The sequence below is a fragment of the Corvus cornix genome, chromosome 1 (assembly GCF_000738735.6).
Source record: "Corvus cornix cornix isolate S_Up_H32 chromosome 1, ASM73873v5, whole genome shotgun sequence".
NCBI lineage: Eukaryota > Metazoa > Chordata > Aves > Passeriformes > Corvidae > Corvus > Corvus cornix.
In genome coordinates, this window is record NC_046332.1 from 100,519,651 (window position 1) to 100,534,818 (window position 15,168).

General features: G+C 42.1%; 1 protein-coding gene across 7 annotated transcripts in view; it reads left to right on the plus strand.

Annotated features, from left to right (window-relative positions):
- Positions 1-510: 510 nt before the first annotated feature.
- The window catches only part of GLRA2 (glycine receptor alpha 2), a 123,173-nt gene continuing 108,515 nt past the window's right edge, over positions 511-15,168 (plus strand). The window contains exons 1-2 of one of the 7 annotated variants that reach the window (XM_010394424.4): positions 511-1,224; positions 3,363-3,496. In XM_010394424.4, coding sequence (XP_010392726.1) covers positions 1,157-1,224; positions 3,363-3,496 — 202 coding nt within the window. In that variant the 5' untranslated portion in view covers positions 511-1,156. The remainder of the gene's footprint in view (positions 1,225-3,362; positions 3,497-15,168) is intronic. The other 6 variants (XM_019283090.3, XM_010394420.2, XM_010394423.3 and 3 more) reach the window with 6 other exon arrangements.

Genomic DNA, 15,168 nt, shown 5'->3' on the forward strand with positions numbered 1-15,168 from the left:
ACTTTCGATATTCAAACACGGTGATGGGGTCCCCGTCTCAGCCGCCCCTTTTCGGGGCGGGTGCCCTGCGCAGGGCGGGGTGGAAGGGGCGCAGTTCCGCGCAGTTCCGCGCAGTTCCGCGCAGTTCCGCGCAGTTCCGCGCAGTTCCGCGCAGTTCCGCGTTCCCGGCCGCGGACACGCGGGGAGCGAGAGGCGGCGGCGGCTCCCGCCCGGCCGGGGCCGTGCCCGCGGCGCGCCAGCGCCCCCAGCGGCGGCAGAGCGCACTCGCACCCGCCCCACGCGTGACTGCCGCGCTCGCCAGCACACCGCGCTGATAGCCACCCACCCACACAGACACACGCACCCCGCCATCGCAGCCCCCCGCTCACGCAGGAGCACCCCGGGAGCGCCCCGCAGCCAACACACCGCTCGCAGACACCCCCGGCACAGAGCCCGCACACGCCCCCGGGCGCGCACACGGCCCCCCCCCCCGCATGCGCAGCGCGGACGCGGAGCTGTCCGAGCGCTGAATCCGTGCGCTCCCGCCCGCCCCATTCCGGCGCAGCGCTGGGGTTCCCCGCTCCCTCCGTCCCTACATCCCCCCTCCCTCACACCCTCCCTCCCTCCCCGCAACGCCGACGCTTCCCTACCCAAAGAGGGGAAAAGCAGAGCGACCCAGTAGCCCCACCACCGTTCATAAATACTAATTTTCAAAGCGAAAGGGGAATAAAACATACGGAAAACAGAACTGCTCTCAGCGCTGTTCCCTTTTGCCTGATGCTCCTCGCATAGTTGGGTTTTCTCTTCTTTTCTTTTCCTTCCCCCCCCCCCCCCCCCGCCCTTTCTTTCCATTTCTTTTCTTCTTATTATTTGGTTGCTTTTGTTTTTTCCCCTCCATCACCAAAAGCAAGTCGGGGGGAACGACTGTGTCTGATGCCTTATCTCTTTTGTGCTGACTGCTGGAGATGAGCCTAGGCTTGACCTGACCATGATTCCAAGGACTGGCACTTCTCTTTTACCCCTACTTTGTAGAGATCCAGACCTTCTCTTCCTGATTGTCAAGAAAATTAAATTATTGCTGAATTTGGAAATCTAGGCAGCAGCAGCTTACTTTTTCCCTGCATCTCTCTGGAATCGTTTCTGGGATATTTCCAAATCATCACAGAAAGCAGGAGGAATGAACCGGCAGCTAGTGAAAATTTTGACAACCTTGTTTGCATTTTTCTTAGAGACAAACCACTTCAGGTAGGTGATACCACTCTGTAATAATATTTGTCAAAAGGTTGTGAGAATCGTAACTATAAAGATACTACGTCACAATAGCCTAGTTTGTTTGCTGTATTTGAGAGTGTTTTGTGTTCATTCTATATAGACTATCCCTTTTTACACTCAGAGACTCGTTGCTTGGTAACAAACACAAAAAATAATAATCTCAAGTTTGGGTGTTCTATTTTCCATTTTATGATGCAAAGATGTGGGGTTTTTTCACTGTATATCAGTATAGCTAAGAACACTTTCTTCGGCTTTTCTTCCAAAATGCAAATTCTCAGCTCTCGGCAGAGGTTGTTTAGGAAGTTGCTTTGGTTTCCCCCTCTTCAGTCTTTGGAAATGATTGTACCAGTTTTGTCAGGGATGTAGTTATTTGAAATTAGAGAACCAGCCCTCTGATTTTGGGAAAACCCTGGATCAGACTAGTATTGTGTTCACTTAAAGTACCAGGGTTTCTGAAATTTTTTTTAACATTTCATGAGCTTTTGCTTCAGCTATTGACTTTTTTGTGGTACTAAGCAAACAGGTCCGTCTTATTAACCAGAATAGCATTTAAGATGAGATTCATTACAGTACTGTATGCTGCTGTGCATCTGCACAGACAGATGTATTTGCATGGAAAAGTGCTTTTCTAAGAGTAATGAGGTATACATATAGTGACAGAGTGGAACCGTGTTTATATTTGTGAGCCTGGGTTCACGACACGACTCATAGCTAGTGGGCTCTGAATGAAAACAGAAGTAATTTGTCTAGCAAGAAGTGTAGCATATTATTTTCCAGTTTTTATTTTCTTAACTGAATTATTTCATTATTTAAGTTGGATATATCATCTGCTGTGTATTAAATATTAAAGATATTTGTAATGGCACCCTGTCATTGACAAAAGCAAAAAAAGAAGCAACCGCCTCCTATAAATGGAACCTGAAAAAATGTGTGGAATCACACCACGAGAATTTACTATCACCTTGCCTTTTAACAATTCTAGTGAATTGTTTCTCTTTTGTAGTGAGAGAAAGGATTTGATATTTGCTTCTCATTTCAGATGATCACATGTATATGTGATTTTTTTCTACTTGCGTGTAGATGCATGAAAATACCCCATGAAAGACTCCTGAAACTGAGAGGTTTCCTTTGGGCAAATATTTAAACAGAGAGTGGTTAAGAAGTCACAGTCAGAATTACTTTTAATTTAGCTCAAAGATAAAGTGGAAACAGAGACAATGAAATTGGTTGTTTAAGAAGCAAGGTAATGTTTTATTATTAAGTCCGTGCCTCTACACACCAAATATGACCATTTTCATCCTAGTTTCTTTCTCCCTGGGGAACAACCATGGGGAACTCCTAAACTGTCTTTCTCTGCAATATCTAATGTGCTTGCAATATGCAATGTGCTGTGTATACATCATTTCACACACATGATATGGTACCAGAAGTTTGCTCTTAAATAGATGTGTTCAAAGACTCACATATAAATACCATAATAAAATTTATTACTCAATGCTCATCGAGTGGGGGGTGAAACCCCCCTAAGATTGGTTGTGAATGACTCTGGAACCTTTTTTGCCAGGTTGGGAAAGAATCCAGACACTCTCTAGCATGATTTAAATCTTTTTTGGGTAGCATCTGTAAAAACCAATTTTTTTTCTATCTGTATCTTTCCCGACATTAACAAACGCGGTATTTTTCAGTGTTGCTTTTTTAAGTGTTGCTGGCTGTTGTTTGGAAGTTTAAGACCACCTTAAACCAGTGTTAACATAACATTTTAACAGCATCCATGTAACTAAAATAATGATATACAGTAGGGTATCAAAGTCACTCTAAGATGTTAAGGTGAAGAGTAAATTGAATCTTCTAAAGTCTTAAAACTGTAAAAAATTTATTTTTAAAGCTAAGATTTTTTCTGAACAGAAAATTGTGTTCATGCATGATACCTAAAACTCATCTTTATTTCTAGAATAAAGTTTTCAGATGAAAGGTAGAGTGTGTTGCTCTTTAAAAATATTAATTGCTACCTTCACTCGATAGAGACAATATTATTTAGTGCTGTAATTTCTCCATGACTCGAATACAATACAAGCTAAATATTAGCTAATGGTGGCTAATAATTTATTTAGGACGACTTTCTGTAAAGAACATGATTCAAGATCTGGAAAATCCCCCTCACAGACCCTGTCTCCTTCAGATTTTTTGGACAAATTGATGGGAAGGACATCGGGGTATGATGCTAGAATCAGACCAAATTTTAAAGGTAAGTTTTCTAAGACTTCTAATTAATTAATTGATAACTTTTGGGACAAATTATAGGTTTTGAGGGGTTTTTAACCTCTGGGTTTAGGTTATGTTTTCAATAACTTCAGTTTTCCAGTCTTACAGTGGCATGGAGAACAGTTGATCCGTGGGGTGGACTAGGAGACCAGTGTAGGTAATAAGGGTCCAGAGCTTGAAAACCCTCTTTTGACATGACAGTAATGTTCAGCTGTCAAAAAATGCTTCTGAAGACCTTACTAAATTAACATAGTCATTAGGATTATGGGCTTCACACTAAAACCAAATGAGATGTGTTGTTCCTGAAATTTTTAAGCCACAAAGACATTATCATTAAAACTTCCATGCTGAGATATTGTCTTCTTTATAGCAGTTGGAAGAAAAAAGAAATCTATGTTTTCTTTCAACTCAAAGAAGTAAAAGCTTCTTCCCCAAGGTAGGGGGAACTCAAGGAATGTACACAGATTTTATCCTGCAAATGCTGAATGAATTATAAGAACCAATGTCTCAGGATCCCTATAAAAGATAGAAACTGTATTCTGTTCGGCATTTCCATGACAGTCCCCTTTTTCTCCCAAAATTTGGACTGATACTTGGAACATCATCACCACCATCCCTGCACAAAGAAAGCTGTGTACTGGAAGATTCTTTTGCAAACATTATTACTCAAAGCAAGTTTTCCTTGCTGTAGTCCTGTAAATCCCTACAGAAGAGAGCACAGAATATCTTGTGGCTTTCTATGAAAGGAGTTGGGAGAGAAGTTTTCATTGCCAATATTTAGCATTTTGGGAGAGTTCTATAATTCCACCAAAATCATCTCCTCTATTCCAATTTAAAGCTCAGAATATGGTTTACTTTGAAAACCGATCAAATGCTTTCTCCCTTAACAAATCTTATGCCAATATACATTTGAAACTCATATCTATTAGCTTTGGTCACTGAAATGCATTTTTTCCTGTATTAAGCCTTTTTAGCAGTGCTGTGAAGGTTGATAATGGCTTGAAAAAATAATCGTTTCTTAGCCAGTGAGTGAACTCTAAGGAGAGAAGAAGCTCACATGTCAATGAGAAAAGTGTTTAATTAAATTTAGATCAAAGATCAGTTTCTTCTCTCTGTTCCACATGTGCAAATTACAAGATTTAGAACAAAGTGCCTTTTTTGACTGCTTCCTATGCCTGAGTGAGGAGCAAAGTAGTATGGATTTCAGATCCAAAGGTTTGAAAGCTGGTAAGTTAAAAAAACCGAGTCAGTGAAGTCGAAAGTCTTAATTTCAGAGTATTTTTCAAAGTGCTTATTGAGTTCCTGAACTGGTGTTCACATCAGCTTATAGTATGTAATATTGCATTAATCTGTCACATTCATTTTGTGTTTGCATGTGTATCAGTGAAATTTCAGGAAACATAAATGAAGGCAGAAATTGCATGAATTGAGCAAGGTATCAATCCTTAAGAACTTATTCTTGCTCTTTAAATGGAAGGGGCACTAAAAAATCTTCATCTCTTGTATCTCAGACGAAAAACAGTAATAGCAACAGTCCCATGAACATACATGTCTTAGAGACAGCTCTCTATTTCTCCCCAGTATGTGTCTACAGCCATTTCATGAAAAACATAGGAAACAGGTTCGTAGCTTTGCTCCCCTCATAGTCAAGTGTGTAGAGCAGGTATGGTGTGCACAGCAGGTAGGGTGTGCACAGTACTGTGTGGTTGGTGCATGCTGAGCTCTTCGACAGACACTTCTCCCCTCTGAGTCCTGTATTTTGTTGGCATTACCAAAGTGAAGTTGCTGCCTGTTGACACCTATGAACCCTCCCTGGCAAAGCATCTGCCATATTTTGGTTTTTGATTTTTTCCTTAAGTCACGCTCCAGAGCAGGATGGTACTTTGCGGCAGTTTGAACTGATAAGCAGATCTTGAAAGCGTTCTCGTAATGTCGTGTCTGTGAGCTCTCCCAGAGCTCTCAGTCTTCTGGTGAGAGGCCTGAAAGTTCTTGTTCTTTGCTATATTCATTTGAATGGTATTTTGGACCTCAGAGTTTAGAACTAGAGAGTTAGGTCATGCAGTTTTGACCTTCACATCACCAGTCAAAACCTTGTCAGCTGATAACTCTGTTTATTAGTCAATATCCATGTTCTAGTTGCCCAAGTCTCATTAATGTTTCAAAAAAATTGAAAATACTTATTGTTCTATATTGCATACTTCTTCCTTTTAAAGAATAAGGACAGCTGCAAAGGAGTCAAAATAAATTTATTTTGCTTGAAGTTAGTGTAAAAAGATTTTATTTTTACTGAGTCTTTACTGTGTCCATAATAAATTGTTTCAGTTTTTAACATTCATAAGTATGTTTGAGATAATTTTGGGGGTAAGGCCTATTGTACAATACTGATATTCTAAATCAAATAAATGGAAGAATGTATGAAATGCTGAATAAGTACCTGATTCATAACACTTTCCGTATTTTAAGGAAAGAACTTTTTATCATGAAAGAGGCCACTGAAGCAATGGTTTAAACTAGGGATCTTCTATCTGGCTTTGATATTAGTCTGGGGATAATATTTGTTTACCATGTTTCAGAAGACATTGTGAATCAAGATAGTTGTGCCATTATTCAACTTCTCCTTGCAGGGTCTTGAGGGGCAGCCGTTTGAGGAGTGGCTGAGGTCACTTGTTCTGTTCAGCCTGGAGGAGACTGAGGGGAGACCTCATTGTGGTCTTCAACATCCCCATGAGGGGAAGCGGAGGGGCAGGCACTGATCTCTTCTCTGTGGTGACGGTGACAGGACCTGTGGGAATGGCCTGAAGCTGTGTGAACCAAAACCTCCCCTGAGGTTTAGGTTGAGTATTAGAAAAAGATTTTTCACCCAAAGTGTAATTGGGTGCTGGAACAGGCTCCCCAGGGAAGCGGTCACGGCACCAAGCCTGACAGAGTTCAAGAAGCATTTGGACAGTGCTCTTGGGCACATGGTGTGACTCTTGGGGTGTCCTGTGCAGAACCAGGAGTTGGGCTTGATGATCCCGATGGTCTCTTCCAACTCAGTTTATTCTGTGATTCTCTGATTCTACTAGTGCATTCATCTAGCTTTTTCTGCTTTAGACCAGTTACACAGCTTTTTCTGAGTCCACTACAGGCATTTTAAAGTGTCAGAAAAGTCTGATTTCATGGAAATGCAACTGAGTAGAACACATTTATCCTATGCCACTGATTATACAATAATTAAATATACTTTTATGACTAGTTTGAATTACTGGAAAACAACAGCTATTAGATTAATTTTTGAAATAAAGGCTGTGCGCTCTAAAGAGAGAGGAAAATGCTACTTACTGGAACAAGGTGTTTTATCCAGATAAAGCATTTCATCATTAGTGACTGCTTTTTCCTATCTTGTTCTTGCAAATTAAAAAATTTAGGAAGATAGTGGGAGAGCAACAGGTGAATATATAAACATTTAGACATCAACAACAGGGGTTTTTTGGTTGTGGTTGTTTTGTGTGTGGTTTTCTTTTTGGTTTTGTGCTTGGTTTTTTTCCAGACGCACTGTATAATGAAAGATACTTTCTCTTCTGTATTGTTCTGTCTTGTACATTCATTTGAATTCAGAGGAACATATTTCTTTTTCTTTTTGATTCACCAAGTGGTTGGATACAAAATTACCAGAAACTAAGAGGGGATATCCCCCTGATAAAAAAGCCTTCTGAAAAGCCAGAAGGAAGTGCCAGAGTGACAGCTCTCAAAATTGCCCTTCTTTAATCACCCTCTGTCAGATATTTAAAGCATACTTTTTCATCTTCCACTTACCTTTCATTGAGTTTGAATAGGCTAATAATTTGTGTAAGGATACAGAGGGGAATACTTTTAAATGTAAATATGAAGACTGCGATCCAGTACTAACTGAAGTCCCCGAGAGTCTTTCTGTTAACAGCAAATGTATGCTCATGGTCCTATGAGTTGATTTGCAGTTTCTTCTTCAATTATGACATCAGTTGAGCATGGTTTCTGTAAAATACTAAAAGGTGAGGCTTGCATGATGCATTTTTACTTTATTAATATTACTTTTCTATTTTTTTAATGGTAAAACCCAAGAGAATCAGTCTTTTACTTTCTCCAGTGCTCACTTTGCTTTCAAAGTGAAATAAACCTCAGAAACAGCAGCCTAGGGTACCTGTGTTATGAAACTAGCCAAGAATGTGCTTTCTCATTGCTAGAAACCAGGGATGGTGAAGTGGTATCTTAGCTTAGTGTACATTCAGCTCAGGCTCAAGAGCACTCCATGTAATGCCATGATATGAGGGATCAATCTAAAACTGAATCACAATATGAGACGTGGGGCTAATGGAAAGCCAACTTGAATTTAACATTTCCTAGCAGGTGTTGATCTTCAGAGGTTACTAAATTATTTTGACTTTCTAAAACACTTTCATCATCTAACACCACTCAAAATCTAAACATAATCTAGAATTATCAGATAGGAAAAAAACCCCCATTATCTATAGGCACTGCTATGTCCCTTATGCCAAATACTTTAAGTAATAGGCTGGCTGTCATGCACTGGGCACAGAGCAGGGGAGCTGGTCACCAAGAGCTGCAGAAGTGTTATCAGGTATGGAAAATATTTGCAATGAAGATGATTTTCTTTGTATTGAATTTCATTCTATGTTTTAAATTCAATCTTTTCCCATTGTATCATTATTTACTAAGGAGTATTCTGATTTTTATGGAATTACGTGGAGGTGTGCAGCAACAGTGCCTATTAATGTTACCCTCATGACTGGATGGTGCAATACAGTGTGAATTAACTTGCTCATAAGCTACTGTTTTGTTAGTGATGCATTTTGGGGGTGTAGGGCCCTAGTGCTAAAAGATTAGTCTGTGATTACAGCAGTGTAATGCCATTTTCATGCCGAGTCTGTGGGTTTATATCTGAATAATAAACACATGGACTAAGTAATTTACTGAAAATTAGCCTGACAACTGTTACAGGAAATGGCTTATGCACTTTAATACTTTAACTCCTTGGCAGCAAGGATCAGGTTTTCCCATATGTTCAAACCCATTGCTTACTTATTTGGCCCCTGAGTTGACCAGTAATGAAATGCTTAAGAAACGTGAATAGAAAACTCTGAATGACATTTCAGGGTGAAAATAATGGCATCAAGCTTAATAAATAAAAGCAGTTTCTATGCATGTGGCAAGAGTCTGCAAAAAGTTGACTTTAATCTAGACATATAAAAGTTGAAAAGCATACCAAAGATAAGCTGTGGGACTGTAGCAATTTGTTCTCTAGTGGTTAACAACCTTCCCACTATACTTCAGGTGGCAATAATTACTGGCCATGAAGCCAGATGTGGTGAATATCCTGTACTGGGCTCTTCTTCACAAAGGGCCAAGTTCAAAGGCTCAAAGGGCCAAGTCCAATGGAGACTCAAATCCTATTCAGGCAGAGCAGAGTGTAGTAAGAAAGGGCACATTGTTGATGCATTCAAGTTTCAGAGCATGGGATGAAGATTCATTATCAGAGAAGGGAGACTACTGGGCCAGTTTTCATTTCTGGCCAGACCATTGCACTCCCTAAATATAGTTTCTTAAGATGTCCAAGCATATATTATTAGGAAGGTAAGCCTCTGGTTTCTTTTCTGTCTTGAAAGATCTAAAACTTACACTGTTTCCAGATAAAGCTGTGTACACACATCTCATTGCACAGTAAGATGCTGCACGAGGATACTTACCTGCAGGACATGGGGTTTATTTGGTTTTGGTTTATTTTTCTTCAACTGCAAAAATGAGGCTAAGGAAATGATGCTCAGTCTCTGCCATAGGTATGCACATTTTCGGCAGAAGTATCCTTTTAATTGTGTTTCTTTTAAAACTGCTAGGGGGAAAAAAAGGGCTATGAACCTTGCACTTCTTCCTCTCACTTTAATTTCAGGTTCTTTCTCAGAACATGAATAGGCTGGATGAGTTGCATGGCTACTTAGGTTATGTCTAGGCTACTAGACAAATGGGGCCAGACAGCAGGCTCAAGGCACCCGTGATTATCTACGCTGCTTGGCTGTTTGTTCATTTCCTGGATCTCTTTCTGAGCTTCCCACAGCCAGCTGATTCCAAGGCAAGCCAGAAAGGCTGTGAGCAGGCAGCAGTGTAAAGCACAAGCTAAATAATGCTACCTGGCATCCAAGCTGAGGATCTGTCCAGGTCTTCTTTTATATATAAATGTTTAGCCACAGTCATCCATATTGTATTGGTGTGTTGCCTTTATTCAGAACCAATTATTTAAGAGATATCAATAGATTTGGCTGTTGTCATGGATCATTATTCAGCTGCTGCATTAACTGCAAAGGGGATTTATGAGAAACAAATGTCAAAGCAGAGCTAAAGACCTTTGATGTCAAAGAAGGAAATGCTATTGTTTTGATCATATTCTAATTTAAGTGTAATGTGTTTATCACATCCAGTGTCATGTTCACACTTAAATTTTCTATGCAGTTAAAGCCTGCTTATTTTTTTCCTCTATAGATTTCCATAGAATCCTACAATGGTTTGGGTTGGAATGGGACTTTAAAGAACATCTAGTTCCAACCCCCTGCCACAGGAATGGACACCTTCCACTAGACAAGATTACTTAGATCTCAGGCCAACCTGGCCTTGAGAACATCCAGGCATAGGTCATCCACAACTTCTCTGGACAACCTGTTCCAGTGTCTCACCACCTCACAAAAATAATTTCTTTCTAATACCTGACCTAAACCTACTCTCTTTGAGTTTAAAGACATTATCTCTTGTAAAATGCCCCTCTCAAGCTTTCATGTAGGCTCACTTTAGGTAGGCTGGAAGGCTGCTGTAAGGTCTCCGCAGAGCCTTCTCTTCTCCAGGATGAACAGCCCCAACTCTCTCAGTCTGTCCTCATAGAAGAGGTGCTCCATCCCTCTGATAATTTTTGTGGCCCTTCTTAGGACCTGTTGCAACAAACCCATGTCTTTCCTGTGCTGAGGGTGCCAGAGCTGGATGCAGTATCTCAGGTGGGGTCTCTTGAGAGTAGAGCAAAGGAGGACAGTCCTCTCCCTCTCCCTGCTGCCCATACTGCTTTTCATGCAGCCCTGGACAGGTTTGGCTTTCGGGGCTGTGAGCTGGGTCATGTCCAAGTCTTTGTCCTCAGGGCTGTTTTCAATCCATTCTCTGCCCAGCCTGTACTGGTGTTTGGCATTGCCCCACATACAGGACCTTTCATTTGGGCTCATTAAACTTCATGAGGTTCACACAAGTCCACCTCTCAAACCTCCCAAGGACCGTCTGGATGGCATCCCTTCCCTCCAGTGTGTCGACCACACCACACAGCTGGGTGTCATGAGAACACTTGCTGAGGGCGCACTCAGTCCCACTGTCCATGTCACTGACAAAGGTGTTAAGCAGCACCAGTCCCAATACTGACATGAGCTGTTGGACTGGGACATTGAGCTGTTGACTGCAATTCTAGCAGGACTGATGAAAGAGCATCCTGCACTCCAGAGTCCCTTATCACCATGCTCAGGGCTCTCTAATCTTTCCTGATACTCCTCAGGCTGCTCCTGGCTGTGTCACTGGTGCCCACGTGAACCAGCAGCAGTGGGTAATAGTGGGCTGTATGAGGGTAAGCAGCTCACCTCTCTTGAGAGCACACAGGTGCCTCCCTCCATACCTCGTGGAAGAGTCACCCACTGTCACCTTTTCTCAGCTGCACAGGTCGTTACACAGGGAGCAGATGGAGCTGCCTTGCTCAGTTCCAGCAACAATCCTGATCTGACAGGTCTTTCCTCTTCACTTTCCAGAGCAGTGAAGTGGTTCTGTGAGGGCACCTCAGCCTCCAGGGGAAGTCTCTTCCTCCTGCAGGTCCTTGCTGGTTCAAAGTTCCATTCTTCCACATTACTGCTCCACTCCCTCTGTGTGTGCTGGGGGGGTTCTTGGGTGTTTGGCCGTGGGCTGTGGGTCCATATAAATCTCTGATTAAGTCATCAGAAAATGTATGTTTGACAGTTCAGCTTCCAAATATGCATTTCACAGTCTTTCACAGACATGTGTGATTTTCAGTCTGCAGAGAGGAGCCCCTCAGATGATGCAGACAGGGTGGTACAGGGTCTGGCAAAACTCTAAGATGAAGGGTGCACAATGTATGGCATAAATAGTGACCTGACAATGTCATAAACACCAAGTCCATGATTAAATTTCTAAATTTGCAGAAATATAAAGGCTCTGATACTGGAAACTGTGCAAGATCTAAGCAGTACAGTACATGAGAGAGAAGTGTAATTTGCTAGTCATTCAGTTACTTACGAGAGTTAAATAAGAGCAGCCTAGTGGCTTATTTGAACTGTGCCAACTACCAGCAATTCTCAAGTATTACCAGGGAATGAAGACATAATCATTACTCCTGATGCATCAACTATGTGTTAGCACTTCATGATTCAGTAAAAGAAGAAAGCATTTAAAAGAGGACTTCGGTGGAATTTGAACCCCCATGCCCCCTCCCTGGAAATCTCTGATCCACCTGCTTTGTAACACTTGGCAGTGCATTACTGTTTTACTTAAAGTTCCTAAGATTCTCTCAGTTTTGCTCTCAAGTGTGCAAAGAACTGCTCCAGTCTGCTTCACTGAGCACCCACCTCTCTCCTAACCCAAATTCAAACTCTCTGATGAGGCACTGCTCCACCTCCATCTCCCTATATGGACCAGGCATCTCAAAGCTGGCCTTATATTCCACAGGAAAAAGATTCCTCTCTCTGTGGATCTGTAATCACTTAACATGCCACACTGCCACCCCTCTCTGGGTGGCCTGCCTTCCTCTGCAATACACAGAAGATTTTTTGCTCCAGTTTTCTTTGGAGGGCTGTGAGCCCTTGGCACAAGAGCCCTCTGCACTCCCATGGAGGAGAGAGGCCTGAACGCAAAAAGACTCTCCCCAGGGATAAGCAACCTTCCTCAGGTCATGGTGACAAAGTGAACCACCCCCAGCATGCCTTGTTTCTATATGGTAATAGCCTGTACCCAGTTGGCTAATTGGTTTCTACCCCACCCCCTGCCTTTCCCATAAAAAGCCCCTGTTTCTGCCCCTGACCAGGGAGTATTTGTCCCTGGCCTTCTCTTTACAGGGGCTGCTGGACAATAAAAGCCACCTCTGTGGAGCTGCCAAACGAGGCTCCTGTGTCTCTGTCCCCGAGTTTTCCTTGGGTGATTTCACAAAGAGCTGAATCACAAGAGCTGATATCACTTATAGCTGAGAAGTTGCTACGCTTGCTGGAATCGCCTGCTGCCCAGGGAGGCGGGCCACCGCCCCTGGAAGAGTTGTTCCTTGCAGGACACTCTCTCTAGGAAGGTCGCAGCGCACCGCTGCTGACCAGCATAGGACCTTGCTGTGATAGTTTTTCCTCAGCTTAAAGAGTTCTCTATCTGATCCAAAGGAGGATAAATGATTCTGAGAGGTCTATTTTGAAGCAAAGAATTCAAACTTGACTAAGCCAGGGAAAAAATGCAAAGGGAACGTGACTTTACAAACTTTCAGTGTAGCTGCTTGCCTTTACTCTTGACCACTTTGATGAGATGCACAGAAGTGCCTGTTGTAGCCAGTACACCTTAGGGGCAGCTGATATGACTGTTACAGAAAGTGTTGCAAGGACAGGGTTTGAGAAACAGCACTTCTCTCACATTTCCTGATAATTGCCCTGACCACTAAGGTAGAAGTATTTTTAGCAGTGACCATAGCTGCACTTTAGGATGAATCCCACTTACCCTGAATAAGAGACAGTGAGAGATATCCCACCCCATTTTCTAAGAAATCACAGCCTTGTAGTCTAAGAGATGCAAGTCAGCATCCCTTCAATCTGAGACAGGCATAGAAGCTCTTAGAAAGGACCCTTTCTTCACGAAATATCTCAATACTTTGTTATTTGCCACAAAACTGATTGTGTTTTAGAAGGAAAGAATGAAAATCTTAACTGATTTTTCAGTGTACGTTGATCTGGTGCAGAGTGGTCTGAGCAGTGGATCCTGAAGGAGGTACCTCAGCCCTGCTGTAATCACAGTCTCAGGAGGGTGCACAAAGAGCCCATTGCAGATTACTTGCTCTCTGCAGGTGGAACCCCGCTGTGCTGAACAATCATGTTCTGCCCATGGACCACATGGTTCCTCCACAAGGGCCTGGGTAATCTGCACCAAAGCATCAGCCACTACAATTCCTGCCTGCCATGGGGCTGAGATTTCCTTGGCTGTAGCAAACAGTGGGCTGTCTGTGGAAGCACTGTAGCAGAATGATGCTCTTCTCCAAAAGCTAATAACCTCTACCTGTGTGTTTCTGTGTCTCCAAAGCCCAGGGCTGCAGAGCAGCAACTGGGCACATCTGTGACTAGCTGAATTGTGAGCGCTCTCCCTTAAACAATGGTAACCAACACTCAATTGATGCATACTGCACAAACAAACTCATTGCTCCTCCACCCCAGGAACACAACTACAGGTTATCTCCCTTGCTTTTGTCCTTGGGGAAATATATCTGAGAAAAGGATAAATGCTTTCCTTAAACTGACATAATTAGTCAGGGAAAACCTAGGATTAAAATTTACCGGACTGATACTCATCATGTTAGACTGTCTCTAATGACTACATTCCCAATGTGCGTTGTTTTTATGTCCATGTCTCAGCCTATGAAACTATCGTATCAGAATTGCTATTTCTTCTTGCACTGTTTACTATGTCTGATAAAGAATTAGTCCTAAATAATAAATAAAACAACAGAACAGCTTGCTCAGAATGCTGCTATAAACTCTCACACTGCAATTTAAATCAGTTCTTGAAGAGATGCAAATTACGTGCACGGTGCGAAAGCAGGAGCATATGCAAAAACTCCTTTTTTTTTCTTTTGTGAATTTGCCTGTTGGCTGTGCATAAACACATGTGCATACTCTCCCTCATGTTAAAATAAAAATGAAGATGTGTTCACTCTACATAAGTTTCAGACTGCAGAAATTTTCCTTTTCATACAGTGATATCCCATCAGATGGAGTACTCTGAGGTGTTAAAAGCCTTTGGCCAGTCTGCTTATAGGAAACATCTGAAAATAAGCATCTGGGAGAATTTTTCAGCTCTTTGGCTCTGTGCTCCTGTGAATACTTTTGCACTCTTTGGCTTCATACCCCTGAGAGTTTTGGTTTTGTCACACTTCTGAGGTATGTTTTATGTGAGGTAAAGCATACACAATCTGTTAAAACCAGATTTTAGCTCCTTTTTTAAAAATAAAATATAAGTTTGACTTATCAAAGTTAAAAATAATTAGGGATAGATTCAATTCAGGTCAAGAAGTTTCTTAGTGTGGACATAGTCTCATTTGGATGACTTCGTAGAAGACTTCTGCTCAGCATGACTGTCAGTGGTAGAAGCCAGAAGAAGATCACATGCCCTGACCCTGAAGCATGGTTTAAGTCAGCAGAGACCTCAGCCTATGTGAAAGCTGTGTGGGGCTCCTCACAGCAATGCAGTGAGCATTCTGCATCAAAGAGCAGGTTTGGTATTGATAAAAAGTAAGGCAGTCAATTTATAAGATGCTTATTTTTTAGGCTGGCAAAGAGTTCTCATTCCCCTCCCATTCTTCCAGTCGTTTTATATCTATGAAGAACTGATGACAGAAAAAAATGCTTCTGA